We start from the raw sequence: 23,458 nt of genomic DNA, 5'->3' as shown, positions 1-23,458 counted from the left end.
CAGCAATAAAAGGATACACGCCGGATGGCGTAGCAGGCACAGATGGCTGAAGGTGGCGAAGACGGCCGGCTTCTTCAGGCACTTTCCTCTGCTTGCTAGTCGCTGGTTTCAACGGCGAAGACTTCCCTCAGAGTCCAGCTGAACTCACTGAAGAGCTCGCTGAAGATGATGAAATCAGTGAGACAACCTACGAGCCTGCCTTTTATACGCTAAGCCACCCCCATTTCGGCGGGCTATGACGCTTAAGGGCGCAAAGCGCCCTCATTGGATGTGACGTCACGCGCGAGGCTCAGTGGTAGGTTGCAGCAGTTGCCGCAGGGCAACCAATGAGCACGCAATATGCCCGCTCAAGGTCTGCTAGCTGCTGCACTGCGTTGACAATAAATACAAAATTAAGGATAATTTTTGGCTTCAATATCTCGAGCAAAGATGACTTTACCCGTAGCGTAAGCTAGCTTACGCAATACGAGAGAACCTCTCGTAAGAGAACTAGATTTACCATAAACAGAGACCTCAACCGTATGGTAGTGTTATATCTTTTATATAAAAATCAATTTTGACAAAAAAAAAAACTTGGTGTACATTTTTTTTTTTAATGTTCAATAATAAGAATTTTAAGAAAAATAAATTTTTAAATGGTTCCTTTTAGGGTTGAAAATTAAAGGGTTAATGTATTTCTGTGAAAACTGTTGGCAGGTAACACAGCAGGATGTTAGAAAGGAAAACCCTCTGCAGTTCAAGTTCCGGGCAAAGTTTTTTCCAGAAGATGTTTCTGAGGAGCTAATCCAAGAGATCACACAGCGTCTCTTTTTCTTACAGGTACTGGGGAAATTCTAAGATATTTTGCAGGCTAGATATTGCCATCAATTGCATTTAGAGTCCTAGGGGCATATTATAGAAAGATCCTAACAGTTCGAACCTCATTTATGGCAAAAGCTTTTACAGAATGACATTTCTTAAAGGGATACTCCACTTTTTTTGGAAATAGGCTCATTTTACAACTCCCCCAGAGTTACACTGTTGAGTTTTACCGTTTTTGAATCCATTCAGCTGATCTCCGGTTCTGGCGGTACCACTTTTAGCATAGCTTAGCATACATCATTGAAGTGGACAAGACCATTAGCATTTCTAAAAAAAAATGACCAAAGAGTTTCGATATTTTTCCTATTTAAAACTTGACTCTTCTGTAGTTACATCGTGCACTAAGACCGACGGAAAATGTAAAGTTGCGATTTTCTAGGCTGATATGGCTAGGAACTACACTCTCATTCCTGCGTAATAATCAAGAAACTTCACTGCCGTACCATGAGAGCAGCAGGCGTAATGATATGACGCAGTGCCTGAAAATAGTTCCGTTGTGTTGACGGAAGGTGGCCTATTTTCAGGCGCTGCGTCATATCATTACGCCTGCTGCACTCATGGTACGGCAGTGAAGTTTCTTGATTATTACGCAGGAATGAGAGTATAGTTTCTAGCCATATCAGCCTAGAAAATCGCAACTTTACATTTTCCGTCGGTCTTAGTGCACGATGTAACTACAGAAGAGTCAAGTTTTAAATAGGAAAAATATCGAAACTCTTTGGTCATTTTTTTTTTTAGAAATGCTAATGGTCTTGTCCACTTCAATGATGTATGCTAAGCTATGCTAAAAGTGGTACCGCCAGAACCGGAGATCGGCTGAATGGATTCAAAAACGGTAAAACTGAACAGTTTAACTCTGGAGGAGTTGTAAAATGAGCCTATTTCCAAAAAAAGTGGAGTATCCCTTTAAGTGCATTATCTTATCTTATCTTAACTACTGATAGGGGTGTTACAGAACTATCCTAACTCGCCAACAAAAAGAAATCCGGTAACACTTTACTTGAAGGGGTGTGCATAAAACGTGTCATGTCATGATTATGAAGGTGTCATGTCAATGTCATGAATATGAAGGAGGTTTCATGCATGTTTATGACAACTGTCATTAAGTGTCATTCGCTCAATTATGACATTTTTAATGCAAATATGACATTGTTTGAGATGTCTTGTTAATGACACCTTGACATAAACCAATACATCATAACCTGTCAGTGTCTTTGTCATGACAACTTGACATAAGCCAATACATCAAAACCTGCAGTGTCTTTGTCATGACAACTTGACATTACTAAGACAACACAACCTGTCATATATATGTCATAAACATGACATAGCAGATTAATTATTAAATTATTCTTAAACTTAAGAAACCACTTAGCTTTATGGGTTAACATTACATTAAACTGTCAGGTGGTTGGTTTTGACATTAGCTGTCATGAATGAATGAATGAATGAATGAATGAATGAGGCATTTATATAGCGCTTTCATATGTACTACTGTACACCCAAAGCGCTTTACAATCATATCAGGGGTTCTCTCCTCAGCCAGCACCAGTGTGCAGCATCCACTTGGATGATGCGACGGCAGCCACAGTACAACGGCGCCAGTGCGCTCACCACACACCAGCTAGTTGGAGAGGAGAGAGAGTGATAGAGCCAATTCAGTGGATGGGGATTATTAGGAGGCCATGATTGGCAGGGGCCAATGGGTGGAATGTGGCCAGGACACCGGGGTTACACCCCTACTCTTTACGAGAAGTGCCATGGGATTTTTAATGACCACAGAGAGTCAGGGCCTCGGTTTAACGTCTCATCCGAAGGACGGTGCTCTTTGACAGTATAGTGTCCCCGTCACTATACTGGGGCGTTAGGACCCACACAGACCACAGGGTGAGCGCCCCCTGCTGGCCTCACTAACACCTCTTCCAGCAGCAACCTGGTTTTCTCAGAAGGTCTCCCATCCAGGTACTAACCAGGCTCAGCCCTGCTTAGCTTCAGTGGGCAACCAGTCTTGGGCTACAGGGTGATATCCAATGGGAATAACCTAGACAAATTCAATTTGTACCACTGTAGTTGAGGTCAAGAAAAATATTCATGACACACTTATAATGGCCTCATGACAGCCAATGTCAAAACCAACCACACGACTGTTTAATGTAATGTTAACCCATAAAGGTAAGTGGTTTCTTAAGTTTGATAATTAATCTGTTATGTCATGTTTGACATATTTATGACAATTTATGTTGTCTCGGTAGTGTCAAGTTGTCATTACCAAGACACTGACAGGTTATGATGTATTGGGTTATGTCAAGTTGTCATAAATACATCTCAAACAATGTCATATTTGCATTAAAAATGTCATAATTGAGCGAATGACACTTAATGACAATTGTCATAAACATGCATAAAACCTCCTTCATATTCATGACATGTGTCATGTCATGATTATGAAGGTGTCATGTCAGTCTTATGCACACCCATTCAAGTAAAGTGTTACCAAAAATCCGAAAAACTTTCTTAACCTTTACGACAACCCCATTGGTGTCCTAAGTTCAAAATTATTTAAAAGCCAACTGTAAAAATAACATAACAATAGCCATCGGAGAATGGCGTCACATTTATTAATGATACATGATAAACAGTGATGTTTGATGGTGGAAAGACTTTTTGAACACCCATATGATGTGCTTTGATGACAAAACACTGATAAATACAGACTCCCATGAAATAAAGTGATAGGCTTTACCAAGCTTATCAAAACTTCTGTTTCTGCAGGACTTAAATAAATGCACACCTGTTTTGTTTCTCCATTTTCATCTCAGCAGCACATCTTGGTAACAGACCTGAGAATTGATTACCGAACTCGGTGGAGTGGTTTAATATTTCCAAACTACAGATAAGATGAGATTTTGTAAGATAGGATAAGAAGATTTGCTTCTGTAATATGCCCCCTGGTCAGAATTATTGGGATTTATGAGCAAATATGACCAAAGAAGGCTGTGAAAATAAATCTGCATTGTTTATCCTTTTGATGTTTATTTATATATATATATATATCCCAAAAATGTAACTTTTCATTGATTTTTAAATGTTTGATAGTGGGGGGACAATTGCATTATGAAATACATATTTTTGTTTAATTTACATTGGTCACAGTTATTAACACACCTAGAAATTCTTATGAACAAAATATCTTTGAAGTATATTCCCGTTTTTAGCACACCAGGGTGACTAGGGACATGAAAATGTCCAGCCATGACTTCCTGTTACACAGGAATATATAAATATGAGGCAACACAAAGGCCAAATTCCCTTAATATACCACAATGGGTAAAACCAAAGAATATAGTTCTAGTGTGCAGCAAAAGATTGTTTATCTTCAGAAAATAGAAAGTGTTTGTAGAAAGTGTTATCTCACCAAAATGTTTGCTCACTCCATGTATTTGTGGTTGGGTAATTTTGTAATAGCTTACACAGCACAAGGAAGCTTGGTTTCAAACATTTAATTTCCAGAAAAAAACGACAAGCAAACAGTCAGTAATAAAATAAATAGAATAAAGATACAAATGAAAGTAAAGCTGCATGCAGCGATACGAGTCCAAGCCCCTGAAGGGCTAGAAGCGCAACGCAGAGCCAAAAGTACAAAAACACAGCAGAAATAGAAAGGTTCAGATTTACAGGAAGGATGAACTCAAAATGAACAGAAGTTCAGGTGAGAAGGAACACAGAATGAACAAAAACACACTTATTTCTAATATTAGAGGAAAAAAGATTAGTACAACGCTTACCCGGATAATAAAGGAACCTAAATTACACAATTTTATAAAGTTGTTCCACATGGGACTCAAACTCGCAATCTCTGGTCAGGTGCTTGTCACTCATCACGTTGCACCACTGGAAAGATGTATTCACCTAGATGCCGAAGTTCTGTAGTTTTTCAGTATTTAGTAAGTTCAGATGAGATCATTCTCAGGAAGACACAATATCTGTAACTGAAGCAACTTTCGCACCACTTCTGACCATCATACCTCTTGCTGTCTGGGCATGTGCAACACTGGATTTGAACCCACAACCTTAAAGATTCGGAGTAGGTGTCATAATAGGCCGCACCACCAGTTGACGCTGCTTTAGCAGGCTGCCGATGAGAGCTTTCAGTGTGAGAATGAGCACACAAAAGCATTACTTAATATTTAAACCAAGTTAGCATGCTAAGCTAACTTCATGCTAATGTAGCTTATGGTTAACATGATAGCTGAAGAGCCACATTAGAAAGAATGGCAACTGGTTAGTATGTTAACGTAGTAATGTAAGATGTTGAATGTGATCAGCATGTCTAGGGGAATCAGGTGTTCTGAGTTTCATTTTTCTAGATCAAAGGGTTCAAAAGTTATAACTGTTTCAAATTTAAATTTTTGAACTGGTGGTGAAGCCATAGAGTTGGTCCCAGACAGAGGTGGAAAGAGTAATAAAATATTCTACTCAAGTAAAAGTACTACTACTTCAATGAAATTTTACTTAAGTACAAGTAAAATTACCGGTCTAAAAATCTACTCAAGTAAAAGTAAAAAGTAGCTCATTTAAAATTTACTCCGAGTAAAAGTTACTGAGTTACTTTTTTAACAGCGGGGCTGGGGGACTCTCCCATGTAGGGTGGTTGTAATGGTATGAGATTTTCACAGTATGATAACATCTCAGAAAATATCACGGTTTACAGTATTAATCAATTATTAAATAAACTGTATTATTAAATTATGGTTATTATCATTATTATTATCATCAGTTAAAATGACAGTTAAATGAATGAAAACAGGGTTTTTTTGGTTGAAAAAATGCTTTTACTATAACAAACTTGAAACCATTTGTTTGTTTTGTTTATTAAAATTTCAATAAAACATGTCTAATCAATTAAATTCAATTATTGATAATGAATTAGATTAACAACTTATTTTTAACATTAATAATTTATTAAAATGTTTAAGAATAATATAATCCTATGAAATGTATTTTATTCAGAAAATTAATGTTTCTTTTTACGATTTAATCCAAATATATTATCGAAAACGGTGGTAATCAAATGTAAATTTAAACTTGTGTCCTTTTATTTTTTGGGGAAGCACTGCAAAAACAGATTTACTAAATGAAACCATGGACAAAAAAATATATTCCTTTAAATAATGTTTAAATAAAATGTATTATTATTGTTGTTATTATTATTATTTTGAGAAGTACGTTCTATTGTAGCTGTGCCTACAATAGTAATATATTTCGGTTAGAATTTCTTCTAGTAGTAAAACGAACTTTTATTTTGACAGGTTGTAGTGAAGACCTGTTTCAAAGTTTATTTGACAATGGTTTTTCTCAATTATGAAAATGCTCATTAGGCGTTCTCTCAGAGCAGCTCTGGAAATATTAATGTATTCATATCCTCAAATTGTTTGTGAGACGCTGAAAACACCATGAACGTCACGCGTACTTGAGTATGTAGTAGACAAAGCGGCGCAGCTCTGCTCAGCAGAACAAATATATATTTACATGCAGTATTTTTGTGCTTAACTATTTACAGACCATGTCGCGATTGGATTTATTGCACAGTTCTACTTTCCATGTATTCATCCATCCATTATTTTGCTGTTTTACGTGACATCTGCGTTATGTAAATTCCATTTTCATGACTGGATTCCGGGATTCCCTCTGCATCACGTAAGTCATTCGGCCTTAAGTTATACTAATCGGGACCTTTATAAAGTTTATAAAGTTACCTTTATCTGCAGGAGGGATGGTGTCCTATGTATCCTCCTTTTGTAGCCACTTTGCGTCCACATTTTTTGCAAATTGGATATCTATCCTCGAGGACAACCACGCGTTTTTTCTACAAAGTATTTCCATACTGGCCATAATTCGCTTCACAAGAATTCGAGGGCGCTTCACTTTCAGCTTCAGCTGGGTCTGCGTCACCTTTCTTGCGCGTTTGTTCTCCCGCCCTTCAACCAATGCAGTAGTTTCCGGAGTGTGATTTTTTTTTTTCTTCTCCCTTGTATTATTATTTTTTACTCAGTAATGGATATGATTTCAAATGTAGCGAAGTACAATACTTCAAACAAAACGTACTTAAGTAAAAGTAAAAGTACAGATTTTAAAAACTACTTAAAAAAGTAGAAGTACACAAAAAAATGACTCAATTACGTAACGCGAGTAAATGTAATTCGTTACTTTCCACCTCTGGTCCCAGAGAACCCAAAGTTGGTCAGATTACTATTCATTTCCATCACTACAAGTGTGCCAATTTTCATCATTTTCCTATTTACGGTTCACAGGGCTGCCATAGACTCCCATTGGGGAAAAATATTAATAAGAAAACTAACTATTACAATAGGGGCTACAGCCTAATAAACAGTACTTTAAAATGTTCAGATTGGTCTAATTGCTAGCATTTAGGTATAAAAATTAGGGATGTGCCAAAAATTAGGGGACAGGATGAGGAGGAGGAGGAGGAGGGAGGATCGAGCTAGCCTCTGTTTTGTTTGACAATACTTCGAACGTCAACAAGAAGTGACGGCACCCAACATCGCTTAGAGCACCTTTAAAATAAGAAATTAATAATTATTAAGAAAGTCATTTTCGGTTTTCTGCCAAGTGCATCCAGAATTTCGGTTTCGGATAGTCTTCACTGTAAAAATTTGCAATATGTAGGTAAAATACTTTTTGTAAAAAAAACATTTTCAACACATGTAATGCAGCAATGTAATGCTACATTTGTGCAGCAAAATTAACTCTAAAATGTAAAATATCTACATTTATCATTTTCATTAATGGAAAAAACATGGAAATTTTGCCATGATTTAGTGGAGGATTTCTGTCACCTGGTGGAAAACAAACACACTTTTATTTTTTTGAAAATGACAGGAAATTACCAGTATAACCAGCAGATTGCTGCAGACGACCACTCATTAGCTCATTTGCCATTTCTACTCCCTTTTATATTTCTTTTGGATTTATTATAAAAAGAATATTATAACAAATTTTTGCCATTTTATTGCACTGAAGTGTGAAGTATTGCAAGAGTAGGAAAAGTCTCTTGCCATTTAGATGAAAGGAATTTCATAAATAAGCCCAGATTTTACAGTGGATGGGAAACTGTCTTGAATTGCTCCCGCATCATGTTATGTGGCCTGCATTTATGACAAAGAACTACACAGATGCAGATATCATAACAATCTATCAATAAATATACACACATTGTCCTCTGCTTCTGACGCTGACACTGCGCTGCTACAGATTAAAGAACACACTGAATAACGCAGACTAAAATACAGGGATGAGCTGATGAAGTTAATCGCAAATTTTAGGGGGGCTAAACCCCTCCTAAATTGGGTCTAGTGATGCCCCTGCTGGGCGCACATGGTACAATTTTTGCTGTCGTGCGAGCTTGCAGGCGATTTTTTTTCTTTCACTCGCATGGAAATCGTTGATGCTCGTATGATCGCGGCTCACATTGTGTGAGAGGAGCACCTCTTGACCTCCCGATAATTTTCAAATATGTGTTAAAATATTCAGAGAGTCTGCCCGAGTTTGACCAGTGTATAGGCTGTCCCCTATTGTACACTACCACGTCACTTATGCAAGATCTATGAATATTATTATAGCCCAGTGTCACACACAATGTGCAGTTTTACTGTATTGAGGGGTCAAAAAACCAGTCAGTATATCTGGTGTGACCACCATTTGCCTCACGCAGTGCAACAAATCTCCTTTGCATAGAGTTGATCAGGTTGTTGATTATGGCCTGTGGAATGTCCACTCCTCTTCAATGGCTGTGCAAAGTTGCTGGATATTGGCAGGAACTGGAACACGTTGTCGTATACACCGATCCAGAGCATCCCAAACATGCTCAATGGGTGACAGGTCCGGTGAGTATGCTGGCCATGCAAGAACAGGTATGTTTTCAGCTTCCAGTAATTGTGTACAGATCCTTGCAACATGGGGCTGTGCATTATCATGCTGCAACATGAGGTAATGGTCGTGGATGAATGGCACAACAATGGGCCTCAGGATCTCGTCACGGTATCTCTGTGCATTCAAAATGCAGTCAATAAAATGCGCCTGTATTCGTTGTCCATAACATACGCCTGCCCATGTCATAACCCCACCGCCACCATGGGCCACTCGATCCACAATGTTGACATCAGCAAACCGCTCACCCACACGATGCCATACACGCTGTCTGCCATCTGCCCTGTACAGTGAAAACCGAGATTCATCCGTGAAGAGAACACCTCTCCAAAGTGCCAGACACCATCGAATGTGAGCATTTGCCCACTCAAGTCGTTTACGACGACGAACTGCAGTCAGGTCGAGACCCCGATGAGGATGACGAGCCTGCAGATGAGCTTCCCTGAGACGGTTTCTGACAGTTTGTGCAGAAATTCTTTGGTTATGCAAACCGATTGTTGCATCAGCTGTCCGGGTGGCTGGTCTCAGACGATCTTGGAGGTGAAGATGCTGGATGTGGAGGTCTTTGGAGACAGCTTATGGTAGAGAACTGAACATTCAATTCACGGGGAACAGCTCTGGTGGACATTCCTGCAGTCAGCATGCCAATTGCACGCTCCCTCAAAACTTGCGACATGTGTGGCATTGTGCTGTGTGATAAAACTGCTCATTTTAGAGTGGCCTTTTATTGTGGCCAGCCTAAGGCACACCTGTGCAATAATCATGCTGTCTAATCAGCATCTTGATATGCCACACCTGTGAGGTGGATGGATTATCTTGGCAAAGGAGAAGTCCTCACTAACACAGATTTAGACAGATTTGTGAACAATATTTGAGAGAAATAGGCCTTTAGTGTACATAGAAAAAGTCTTAGATTTTTGAGTTCAGCTCATGAAAAATGGGGGCAAAAACAAAAGTGTTGCGTTTATAATTTGGTCACTGTACATTTTGTTGACTAAATCTTTGCATTTTTTTCTTGCAAAGCTTCACACAGCTCATTTTATGTTAGAACAGGGGTGTCCATCCCTCATCCTGGAGGGCTACCGTCCTGCGCAGTTTAGCTCCAACCCTGATCAAACACACCTGAAAAATCTTACCAAACTCTTCAGGATTGCTTAGAAAATTATATGTTGTATCATTAATTGCATTATATGATTGATTGGGCTAAATCCTGCAGGAAGGTGGGCCACAAGGGCTAGAGTTGGCCACCCCTGAATTTTAGGACACTTTAACATTTCATAAGGGGCTTTCACACCGGAGGAACCTTTTCATAGTTCCTAGAACTATTGGCGGAAGTACCCGGATTTTGGCGCGTTCGCACCGCAGGAACTAGGAACAATTTTAGTTCTAGGAACTCTTTTGGAGGAACTAATTTAGCTCCTACTTCAGAGTAGAGTCTAAACCAGCACTATAGGAACTATCCGAGGCGTTAGTGTACGCTGATTGGCCAAACGCACGCGAAACACCAGCACCCGCCATTCAAGGCTGTGTAAACACACAGATTATAGTCTATATATATACTCCAGAAACTAACTCTACGAACATGGAAAACAGTGATAGATGGGCCTTTTCTCCTTTACGCTGAGGAGAAAATCCAACGCAATTTTGAGGGGACCAAGTGAAACATGATCATGTATTTCTGCTCAGCTAGCAACACTGGACATCAACCACACGGCATACGCTACTAACTTTTCATTACTGTTTACTTTCTATGTATAATAGTTCTATCTAATAACATATTAGACAGGACTGTTAGACAGATCATAAACTAATGAACACAGAGAATGCGAGCACTGTTTGTTTGCTCAGGTTCTGGCTGGCGTTCTCTGTGCCGTCAAAATAAAAGTCACAACATAAAGCGCGGCTTACGTCACTTCAGAGTTCCTACTGGCGGTGCGAATGCAACCAGAAAACGTTCCTAGGGGGAACCATTAGTTCTCAGGGAACCATCCTGGTGGTTAATTCCTAGAACTATCTATTCTAGTTCTATCTAGAACTCTAGAACTATCTATTCTAGTTCCTAGAACAGTCCAAAGCCCCTATACATGCAGTATATTTTGCACATTCTATATTTTTTTGCATCAATAAATCACAGGAATATTCATGACTTTGGCATTGTTTATACCCTAATAGGGCAATGTATCCTGAGAGATACAACTCTTAAAATCCAAACTACATCAAATGTTTCCAAAATTCCTTTGGATATGTTTTACTAAAGTCCAGATGATATAAAAAGTGACTTAAGGCACTTTTACATTTCGCTTTGAAACCAAATCTTCCGTCCTCGTCTTGTCAAGAGTGAGGGGAAATCTGACTCCTGCTGCTGATTTTAGCTGTGACTCTCAGCTCACAATATATTGAACAGGTGCGTTCAGTTTTTAATTGTAGTGTCTGTTCTCTAACTATACTAATTGATGACAACGGTGGGGGCGGTGCCACGTTAGGCAAGTGATGTCAAGTCCTTTATTTATATAGCGCTTTTTACAATACAGATTGTATCAAAGCAGCTTCACAGTGATAACGTCCACCTTAAGTTAGGCAGATCGATAATATAGTTGAATATTAAATGTCCCCAACTAAGCAAGCCAAAAGCCAAGGCAACAGTGGCAAGGAACCAAAACTCCATCAGGTCTCACCTTGGGAGAACCCAAGCTCAGTCGGGGGCCAGTTCTCCTCTGGTCAGCGAGTGAACAGTGTATGATTATGATCCAGGCAGCATTAAAGCTCAGAAGTCAGATTGGATCAGAACATTCAGAATATTAATCCAGTTCCATCTGGTTGGAAGTCGGAGTCATCACGCCGGTATGGAGACGGGTTTGTTGAGGATCAGTGCCGATGGCTGTCGTGTCGATGAGGCCTTCACAGGGCTGATGAGGCTAGCAATTTAGGGATGGGTCCAGGTGCAGGTCCACCATCTGATCTGGATACAGCCGGGATCCGGATGACTTCAGTAAACAGGGAAGGGACTGGTTGACACTTCGGGACTGCATTGTCATCGTGTCTATACGCAGGTCCTGCATCAGATCTGGATACGGCTTGGATACGGCCTGGAACCGGCGGACTGTGGTAAACCTCGGATAAACAGAGAGACTAATATTATCGTAGACGCCATCCTTCTTATGATGTAACAAGTACATCAGGATGTAACTGGTGTTGCGGCTGAACACCGGTAACACTGACTATCGCAGAAAGCCTACAAAGCAGTCAATTCAAGTCTAATTTATATGTTGAACCTATTCACTATCACTATTTTATTTATTTTTTCATAAAAAAAACAATATAATTAAATATTTAAAATTAAATTAATTTTCTCTTTATTCATTAAAAAGCATCATAGTGCATGGCAGCCATAGTCATTTAAGTCTTATTATAATTGGTCAAACCTGAAAACCAAAGAAAGAAAACATATTGTTTATTTTCTTTAGACAATGCTGCATATGCTGCAAATAAATAGATTCTTTTTTTCCCTAGTTTTTGTTTTATTTTATATAGAAATAAATGGTGTATAATTTATTGTTTAGAAGAATTGAGACACTTCCTGTGTCCCTTTTTTGGCATTACTTTAGCGGTAGGGTAGGCAGTTTGTTTTATAAACACTTTTTGTTATACTGGTTGAAACTCTTCACATCCTACTTCTACTTTGGCTTTCAACGAAGGCGGTCGCATTTTCTTCCCCTCCTCTCCATTACCTCCCCTGCTTTGCTCCTCTTGTCTCGTTTAGTCTACTGTCTTGTACTTTGAGAGACTCTCTCCGCACTGCTCTCCAAACTAAGAAATTATGGATTTGATCAACTGGTCTCTCAACACAATTGACACCATCTTCTCGACGAGAAGCTTGGGTTCGGGGGAACCTGACTGCCCTGCCGGAACGTTCGCAGCTGGCTACACGATGGACGCGTGGGAGAGGTGGCGGGTCGTGTGTCTGGCGGCTCTTTCCGTGGAGGACATTGAAGATATCGCATAGAGACATAGCGACTCGCCAGGCCTACACATACACGAACTCTTACATATATACACATATGCAATCACCCCCCCCCATCCCTCGCCTTCAACGGTACCACCAGTCTGACAGGCGGGTCTGTGACCAGCGCCGAGAATGGCTGCAGGACCGGATGGCTGCCTGCCTGTGCTGGGTTACCTCCATCCCCCACTCCCCTCCCCTGTTGCAAGTCTTGTGTGTTCATGTTGTAGAGTGTTCCGATTATGTGCTAATGTTGCTGAGGTGTTTTTTTACTGTTCCCAAACTGTATAGTCTGGGGGTTAAAAGGGTTGCCTTTTTTTTTCCTCCTCACCTCTCATGTTATGCTGTATTTTCTTCCTCAATGCCCTGTCTTCCTGTCCTGTCTACCCCCTTGTCATATTGTAATGGCTAATTTCACTGGTACTTGTTGTGACTAAGTGACAATAAAGGCTACTACTACGACTACTACTACTACTACATCCTGTTAGCAATCAATAATAGAAGTGATCTAAATATTAAAACATCTGCATTTATCTTCTGTGGAAGTTTCCGGACCAAAAAATTTACTACCAATCATTGCATATGTATTTGCATATGCAAACATATGTATTTTCCATACCTCCACGCACCCTGCTCATGCAAACATCACACGTCATCAGCACATTCCGTAAGGCTATGCAGAGTTGTAGACACAGTCACTGAGTCCTGAACCAAAACAACAAGCTTATGCTGTGTTCATGCCATGTCATAACTGTAATTACTAGATGGCAACCCGTGACGTTCTACCTGGAGCTGTTCATGTCCTCAGTCAGATTTATGCGTTTTCTATGTCAACACAATCAACGCCGAAATGATCTGCAGCAGTCAGGTGGTACAAGTCAGAGTTCTGTAAGTTGTTTACATCCATTATTATTGTAATGTTAGGATCTCATGCTTTCAAAGCTAGCTTGCTATTGCTAGCCTCTCTGGAATTGCCTACCATACCTTTAATTTCTCACCATGGCAACACCGTTTGATACATCCAATACCTGTTTCTCAATTTACCATCTTCAATGTCTTGTCAACATGTTGAGGGTTTGTTGCGGTCGCCTGAATCCCCTTGGAGTAGTAGTTCAGAGCCTGATTTTTCCAAAAATCACCATTCAAACCAAATTTCATACATGTATACGTGCAAGTGTGTATGATACTGTATAAGCCTATGGGCCAAGTTTTTGGACAGCATTCAAGGGGGTGTGGTTCCCCCTAGGGCTTGTGCCCTAAAAATCAAAACTTGACTCTGCTATAAATCTGCTATATATCTTATAATGGGCCGTGGTTGCATCTTTTGTCATGAATGTGATCAAAAACATCAAAATAAACAAACATGGGTCACTGAAAATGAAGCTTCTGCCATGGCTATCTCAGTCCCCTGACCTGAACCCTATAGAAAATTAGTGGGATGAACTGAAGGGGTGAGTTCACCAACATGGACCTCCGATTTTGAAGGCTCTGGTGAGATTCTGTATGGAGATCTCTTGCTAGGTGTTCATCAGGCATTATTGGAAGAGGTTCAGGCCGCATACACACTGTAAAGTTTCAGGAGTTTTCAATTTAAAGTAAAGCAATTTTAACTAAAGCAAAATCGATGGATGCGTAATGTTTTGTTTCTGCTTAAAGGCTTCTTCACAGAGCGTGCTCACAGTGTTGCCATGTCCACTGTTTAAGCTTGGCTCATGCAGCAATCGAGTTTATGGAGTTATTAAAGTGAGTCAGGCTTGTACCGTTTTCCATGTGATTTCTTGCACTGCACATAGAAATGGGCATCAGAGATGTATCTCTCATCTGTCATATCTCTCATTTTATGTCATTAACAACTAATTGTTTTATTTTGGTTCTGTACACTGCGTAGAATTTTTGTAACTGCGGTTGTCACTACCTTCTTTTTTCGGGAGTTAATTTGGTCTTAGAGTGCAGTTGTCACTCCCATAAATTACTGAAATGTGTGTGTACAGAACAGGATTAATCACCTAAAAGGTGAATTGACAACCGAATGCAAAGACTGCCCGAGACTGCAAAAAGGGTTGAATAAAAGGGCGCCAAAATTTGTGGCCAACGTGTATTGGAGAAATTTTTTTTGCTTCAATGAAAGGTTAGATTTTTGTGAATTTTTAAATGACAGATCAAAAGGATAAACAATGCAACAGCATTCTTTGCTTACTAAGGGTGTCAATAATTCTGACCAGGACTGTATTATATTTTAAAAATGACTATAATGTCTTTTGTTGTTATGGAGGGGAGTAATTTCAATGGTGCTAAATCAAAAAAAATGTGGTCGTAAATTTTAATGTTGAGACAAAAGAATTCTACCCCTGAAATTTAGATTAATATCTGATTTGATGTTAAGACAGTCTTTATATTGAGAGTAAATCAGAGGTCCTATGTTGCTGTTGTTGTTTTCTCACAGAAAAGTGCCAGATGGTATTATCTCAATTTCTCATATTTTCTTAAAAATATATCATAATTTATATGATGCTTCTACTCTCTGTATTATAGAGTGGTAAAGGTATGACGTCACTTTATAGGCCAATCGGCAGTTAGCATCACACGCCATAGGCTTTTGGATTATCACAAAAAAACAAGCTTTGTGGTCAACAAAAGTTTATGATACATACACGTTTTGTCAATCAAGATAATTTTCACAGATGAACACAAATTTTATGAATTTTGAAGCCTAAATGCAGTCGTCAGAAGTGAAAAGCTAAAGGTAGGCTATAAACGAACTACAGAACTCTTTCATTTTTTACCTAAAACATTTTCTCAGAACGTTTCAGTTAGAAATGTTTATAAGAGCACAATTATAAGCATAACGAGGCTGTAAAAGCGGACTGAGTTTACTGTTTCTGTAGTCCCATTTAGCCACTTGCCACTTTAGGCAACTGCCTCTTTCAAGACATGTAACAGCTTAAAAAAAATCACGAGTGGGGTAATACTAATGTCTTTTATGTCATAGAATAAAACGTAAAAGTATCTTGAGCCTGTGTTAACCATAGACCTCATTTCAGCTATTATCCAAAATCCCATTCAAAAAAACCATTGTCTTCGGAACGATAGAACCGGAAGTGCTAACTCGTTTCCGCGTTTTGGTCTACAAAGTGATGTCATTCCTACACCACTCTATTATTAAACTAGTTTAAACTATAGATGATTGTGTGCATATATCATGTATTTACATGCCTTTATGTAATATATTTATATTATGTACATTAATATAAATCAAAGCCATTATAATGAAAACCCTTGACTTTTAGATTAAAATAATGAGCACAATTCTTAAAGGGGTGATGAACTGAGAAATCAAATTTTCCTTGAGCTTTTGACATCTAAGAGGTCATCATATTATAAGAATATCCTGTAAGTTTCAGAACTGAAAACATCCTTGTTAGTCCAATAAAAGCTTTTATTGACACCAGGCTCAGCAAACGACTCGTTTTTCAAAGTGGGGAACTATGACGACAAAGAGGATAAAACACCACCCCCGCAGAAGAAGATCAACGCCTACTTCAACATGGATGGTTTAGCCCCGCCCACCGATTCACGCATTACACGAAACTCATTATAATATGCAAAACTGTTATCCACTCACAGCAGTGGGCGTGTACTTCCAAGTCTTCAATGCGAGACGCCCATAAAAACCGAGCGTTTTTGAGCTAGGCTCAAAACTAGGGTAGAAAATAGCCTATTACTTATTCATTTTGATGTTTTTTAATGTAAAAACCAAGCGAAAGTCATAAGTTGGCCTCAGACAACAATATACATTTTTTTTAAAAGCCAGTTCATGACCCCTTTAACACGCCAAACAAGTAGTAGTTATGGAGCACTGGGAGGACACATTAAATAATCCTGTTCCTTAGCATATTGAGCTGCTATGACAACAATTCTGAGATGAATTTTAAGGAATGGAACAATCCAGGATTATGTTAAATTATCAGTTCCATCCAGATAACTCACACAAAACCACATATGAAGAAATAGGTCCAGATCAAACATGATGGTACTTTTGTTTTTGGTTTGTGCTGCCTAGGTAAAGGAAGCCATTTTGAATGATGAGATTTACTGCCCTCCGGAGACAGCAGTCCTACTGGCATCTTACTCTGTTCAGGCCAAGTACGCAGACTACAACAGAGACATCCACAAGCCCGGTTATCTCACCAATGACAGGCTGCTACCACAGAGGTGAGCCATGTAATATAAAGATAAAAAAACAGAGATCTTTCTGAAAGCCTTTCTCAATATATGTTGAAACTCATCCACCTGCAGGTTGCCAGATGGGATGTAATGGGATGATATGGAATTTTTTTCTCTCTCTCTCTGCTATGATTGATTATGAATTTGTACTTCAAAATGATACATAAATTTAAGCTTGTGGTGTCCAAACCTGCTCCGGGAGGGTCACTATCCTGCATAGATAGTAGGCATGTGCCGGTATCAAATTTTCATGCTACGATTAATTGATTGAACTTTTATCACGGTATACTGTATTATCACGATATTTTAATTACACAAGAGAAACAGATGGATTGGGGGTATCTAAAAAAAAAACATACAGAGAGAATGCTGTAAACATACAGAGAGAAATTAAATATAATGGTTATAATTAAGGTTCAAGAAAAATAACTATGAAGTAACTACTAATGAACAGTCATACACCGTAGTCACTACAATAATCCAGTTTTTTTTTTAGCATTGTAGTGGTGGAAGAAGTACACAAATCAAGTGCTTGAGTAAAAGTACAGATACCCCAATAAAATATTACTCCAATAAAATTATAATTAGGCCATTTTCAAAATTACCTTAGTAAAAGTACAAAGGTAATTCATTTTTAAAGTACTTAAAAAGTAAAAAGCATATTATTATACTTAGTTCTTATACATTTTAAACTTATTTTGCACCATTCAAGTTCCGGCAATATCGCGATAGCCATACATTTTACAGTGATTTGGTGATGCAAGAGCGCGGGCATTTGCATCCTCTTCTGGAGAGTTCTCAGCGCCGCCGATTTGGTACTTTTTTTTCTGCGAAATAAAGGTTTGTGTACGTTTTATTTAATCTTTAAAATCATTACTGTGCTGTAAATCATTTTATTTTATGCAAGGCAACATACAAGGACGCGATGTCAGTTAGCCTACCCAGCTGAGTCGGTCTTTTTTGCGTGATGGAAACGCCTGATCCCTTGCATAAAACAAATTATTTTATTCATAAAGATAGTAAATCTATTTACATCAGATGTTAAAATATGTTCTTAGAGCTGTGCACTGTTTGTTTATGGGCAGGTTATGGAGTCAGTCACAGCATATTTCGGCTATGAGTGAAACGCAGGGCAGCGGTCTGAAGTTAAGCAGTTTCCCTGCTGAATACGAGCCCAGCTCCCGCAGGAGATCCAGCACCACTACCGTGGAAACGAGACCAGTTGATTACTTGAATTACTTTTAAAGGTTTAACTTTTGATTTGAAAATGTTTGTTAAACGAGTTCAAATGTAGGCAGTATACATGTTAAAACAAAATATCATCTGAAATAAAGGAAGATATCATGTAGCTTTAACGAGTCAATGTAGTGTATTTTACAAAGGTTTAGATGATTACGTTAATAGTGGGGTTTTTTTACAGTAAGTTTCATTTGAGTCAGAAGTATGTGGTAATTCTTTAATGGGTTCCCTATATTTTCAATTTAGAATACTGTTTTAGGTTATAAGTAATTCCTGAAGAATTATCTAATAATTCTTTATTCATTACTAATAAGTTCCCTATATTTTCACTTTTTGATAATTCTTCATTAATTATTAATGGGTTCCCTATATTTTCACTTTAGAATACTGTTTCAGGTTCTAAGTAATTCCTGAAGAATTATCTAGTAATTCTTTATTAATTACTAATAAGTTCCCAATATTTTCACTTTAGAATACTGTTTCAGGTTATAAGTAGCCTAATTCCTGGATAATTATTTGATAATTATTTATTAATTATGTCATAACGTGTCCCGTAGAGATCAAGGGGAGGTGGTAGATAGGCTCAGGACTCAGGTATCATCCAAAGAGGATTTTTATTAAATGCCAGTGGAGAAGTAGGGGGTGTACAAATTCACAATGATGTCAAAAAGAAAAAATATTACAAAATTAAACCAAAAATAAATATATTTACAAAAATAAATATACACTAGACTCAGTGCTAACTTTGAGGTATCAACAACCCAAAGGAAAACAAATTGCTATAGGCAGCAAAATCTTCATGAATACATTCAGCTATATAACCCCACCTTTTCCTCCCAAGGTCCAGTTTAGACTGTCTTATATAGCCTAGGACAGGCTCATTACACCCAAGACCGTACCAACTGCAGGGGTATCAACATCAAAACTTCGTAGCCTAAATATAGGACCATTGAACTCCCAAATATAATAAAATAAACTCATTCAGCAACTTAAACTAAATGTAAACACCATAAGATATTTATCCATACCTACATCACCAAGGGTTAAGTTCCCCTCCCCATTAATAGGAATGGTTTAACCCAACACAAGAAAAAGGGAAGCTGTGATCGCGACCCCTCCTTTGAGGAGTCACAGGAACAGGAAATGGTGAGTAGACAGCATGTGGGGTAACCGTTTGTCATGTAGAGATAAATACAGATTTGAAATAATAAATAACAAATATATATAAATATAGCTGCGAGCAGCGATTACGGGCCCAAGCCAGTGGCACCGCAACCCCGGTGCCTTTAGTTACCTAAAGGCACCGGGGTGGCGGTGCCGGAGGCTTTGGCCCTTCATCGCTGCTCGCAGCTATATATATATATATATATATATATATATATATATATATATATATATATATATATATAAAAAAGAAGCCGGCGGCACCGCCACCCCGGTGCCTTTAGGGTTATTGTGCACGTCGTGCAAAAACGTAACCCTGCTTTGACTGTCGAAAAGAAGTGTGCTGTAGAGCTTGCATCAGTGTGGACTCTGCAAAAGTGCTCATCGAGGGCACTCATCAACCACAAAGTATGCATGAGCAACCTTCTGAAACCTAAAATGAAAAATGAGACACCCTACAGACGGTCTCATGGATTTAACGGACACATGAAATAAGCACACAAGACTGAAAATCTGCTGAACGGCTCTGGTAGTTCTGCTTCAGCACTGATGATGTTGTAGGAAAAGTGCACTCTAGTTGGTCTGGATTATTTGGGATTTTTTATTTTATACAGAAATAAATTATTTATAATTCAGATGAGAATAAAGTTAGTGTTGATTAAAATGAAGGAAAACATTGATTGTATTGATCTCAAATATAGCACATTAATTTTAAATTCATTTAGGTTCAATTACCAAACATACAATCTTATTTTAATTTAAAGCAAACAATACACTTTAAAGATATGGGTTATATGAATATTTTGGAGAGAAAAAAAAATATATATATATACGACACAGACAGACACACACACACACACACACACACACAGTTTAAAAGCAAAAGATCTCTCTCTATCTCTCACTCTCTCTCTCTCACACACACACACACACACACACAGTTCGATCGCGCCCGCGCCTCTGTCTCTCTCTCTCTCGCGCGCGCACACACACACACACACACACACACACACACACACACACACACACACACACACACACTCCAGCATTGCAATCTTGACATCACAGCCTGTTCATTATGCTGCGTTCACACCAAACGTGAATAGAGCGAAATTTATCGCTATTTAGACTGAATAGATGATGAAGGAATATTTTGTGTAAAAGCGCCTATTTAAGCCAATCTGTCATTATACTCTTTTGTTGAAGTGTTTTCCATGAATAATAGGCTATTGAACTCACAATTCAAGCAATCGGCCCCAGAAAAGGCGCTATTTTTTAAACGAAACTAACGGCTGCACGGGCATTCATAACACACACACAGTTCGATCGCGCCCACGCCCCCTCTCTCTCTCTCTCTCTCTCTCTCTCTCTCTCTCTCTCTCTCTCTCACTCACTCACACACACACATACACACACACACACAGTTCGATCGCGCCCGCGCCCCCTCTTTCTCTCTCTCCCTCTCACTGACTCACACACACACAGTTCGATCGTGCCCGCGCCCCCCCCCCTCTCTCTCTCACTCTCTCACTCTCTCACTCTCTCACTCTCTCACTCTCTCACTCACTCACACACTCACACACACAGTTCGATCGCGCCCGCGCCCCTCCCCCTCCCCCTCTCTCTCTCGCGCGCACACACACACACACTCCAGCATTGCAATCTTGACATCGCAGGCTGTTCATTATGCTGCGTTCACACCAAACACGAATAGAATCATTATACTCTTTTGTTGAAGTGTTTTCCATGAAGAATAATAGGCTATTGAACTCACAATTCAAGCAATCGGCCCCAGAAAAGGCGCTAATTTTGAAATGAAACGAACGGCTGCACGGGCATTCATAACGGTGCGCGTCCACGGCGATGAGCGAGCAGAACAGAGCGAACGTTTGTTAGTTCATTCCTACTTCCATAGGAATTCCCTCGAGCGCTCTGCAAGCCCCACCATTATCAATGTCCATGTGGACGTCCGTATTTAAAAGCTCTCGGTCCTCAGTCACATACCAAATATATGTATATATAAATATAATTTTGGACACAAGAGGGCAATATGGCCCTATGTATGAGTTGGTGTTTAAACTAAACTATCACTCGAAGAGCCCCTCCCCCCCTCCCCACACAGACACACACACACACACACACACACACACACACACACAAACAGAATGGCAGGGTGCATTCTCTCTGTCAGAGGAACAGGGAGAGAAAATGCTCGAAAACATCCACATTCAAACTAAAATATCTGACTTCCTGTTGGTCGGAGCTAATGACTGTAAATTAGAAAGTTGTTCGGCTTGATCTGAACAATATACGTACCGATTTTTATGATTGTAAGTAAAACTTTAAAACTAACCCCCCCACTTTTGTCAAAAGGTGGCACTACTGAGTCCCTGCACCACGCCCGTTTCTGAAACTTTGCACATGTCTACTGGCTAATACATGTGATCTGTCTGTCGAGTTTCATGCAATTTCAAGCAATTTCAGGCATACTAAGAGTCTCAAAAGCATCCAAAAAGAATATTAAAGTTTGATGCGTTGCCATGGCAACAGTATCTAAGATATCAATAATCCTTTCACAGGTCTACATCTGGCGTGTGTCTACATTATGCATATAAAGTTTGAAGTAAATCGGGTAAAAATAAGAGGGTGATTTAAAAGCATTTTGAAAGTGACACACTTCCTGCTGCCAGTTGGTGGCGCTATAACTTTGGCTTACAATAGTCACATCCATGTGATCGGCCTCTTACAGCGAACACACTGCTGAAGTTTCATCAAGATCTGTTAATGTATGCAGAAGTTATAACACACTTCCTGTTTCCATTATTCGCCATAAATTCGTTTCCTCGCCACGGCCAAACCGTTCGAGATATCAAAAATCCCCTGGCAATTTTTCATCCTCAATGTCTTGACTTCATGCACACCGAATAATGAGCATGCGTTTCCAAACAACCCTAAATAGCCGACTTCCTGTTGGGCTGGCGTAAAACTTAGAGCACGAAAGTTGTTCGGCCCGATGACATCTATATGTGTACCGAGTTTCAGATTATTACATGCAAGCGTGTTTGATATATGGACAAGTGTTCAAACCCTGTTCCAGGGGACGCTGTCGAGCCCCCCTGCCACGCCCGGGTACCGGCTTCAGCCCGGCCCTGATGGCCGCGGTTTCTGACCCGTGTGCAAAGTTTCAAGACTTTTTGAGCATGTTAAGGGCCCCAAAAGTGCCCAAAAGTTAGTAAAATAATAATAAAAAGAAAAAGAAGAAGAAGATTCCTAAGGAAAACAATAGGGCCTTCGCCTTTTCAAGGCTTGGGCCCTAATAATAAATAATAATAAGAAGAAGAATAAATAATACTAAGAAGAACAATAGGGCTCTGCGCCCTTTCAGGGCTTGGGCCCTAATAATAACAAATGCACCGCTTGGGCCCGTCATCGCTGTATATATATATATATGTGCATATATGTGTGTGTATATATATATATATAAGACACAGAGAATATTACTTGCCTTACCTGATTAGAACAATGAAAAAAATAAAATAAAAAAATAAATATATATATATATATATATATATATAGCTGCGAGCAGCGATTACGGGCCCAAGCCGGTGGCACCGCAACCCCGGTGCCTTTAGTTACCTAAAGGCACCGGGGTGGCGGTGCCGCCGGCTTTGGCCCTTCATCGCTGCTCGCAGCTATATTTATATATATATATATATATATATATACACTCACCGCCCACTTTATTAGGTACACCTGTCCAACTGCTCGTTAACACTTAATTTCTAAGCAGCCAATCACATGGCGGCAACTCAGTGCATTTAGGCATGTAGACATGGTCAAGACAATCTCCTGCAGTTCAAACCGAGCATCAGTATGGGGAAGAAAGTTGATTTGAGTGACTTTGAACGTGGCATGATTGTTGGTGCCAGAAGGGCTGGTCTGAGTATTTCAGAAACTGCTAATCTACTGGGATTTTCACGCACAACCATCTCTAGGGTTTACAGAGAATTTTTCGAAAAAGAA

The 23,458-nt window shown here is 39.3% G+C and overlaps 1 protein-coding gene across 1 annotated transcript in view; it reads left to right on the top strand.

Annotated features, from left to right (window-relative positions):
- LOC130087734 (radixin) overlaps positions 1-23,458 on the top strand; it is a 553,959-nt gene that overhangs the window by 63,985 nt on the left and 466,516 nt on the right. Inside the window, exons 4-5 of the mRNA XM_056254217.1 lie at positions 697-819; positions 16,869-17,020. Of these exons, the coding sequence (XP_056110192.1) occupies positions 697-819; positions 16,869-17,020 (275 nt within the window). The remainder of the gene's footprint in view (positions 1-696; positions 820-16,868; positions 17,021-23,458) is intronic.

The sequence above is a fragment of the Rhinichthys klamathensis genome, unplaced genomic scaffold, assembly GCF_029890125.1.
Source record: "Rhinichthys klamathensis goyatoka isolate OS25496 unplaced genomic scaffold, OSU_Roscu_1.1 h1tg000111l_1, whole genome shotgun sequence".
NCBI classification, from domain to species: Eukaryota; Metazoa; Chordata; class Actinopteri; order Cypriniformes; family Leuciscidae; genus Rhinichthys; species Rhinichthys klamathensis.
The sequence above is the reverse complement of the archived record's forward strand: the minus strand, read 5'-3'. Positions and strand labels throughout refer to the sequence as shown.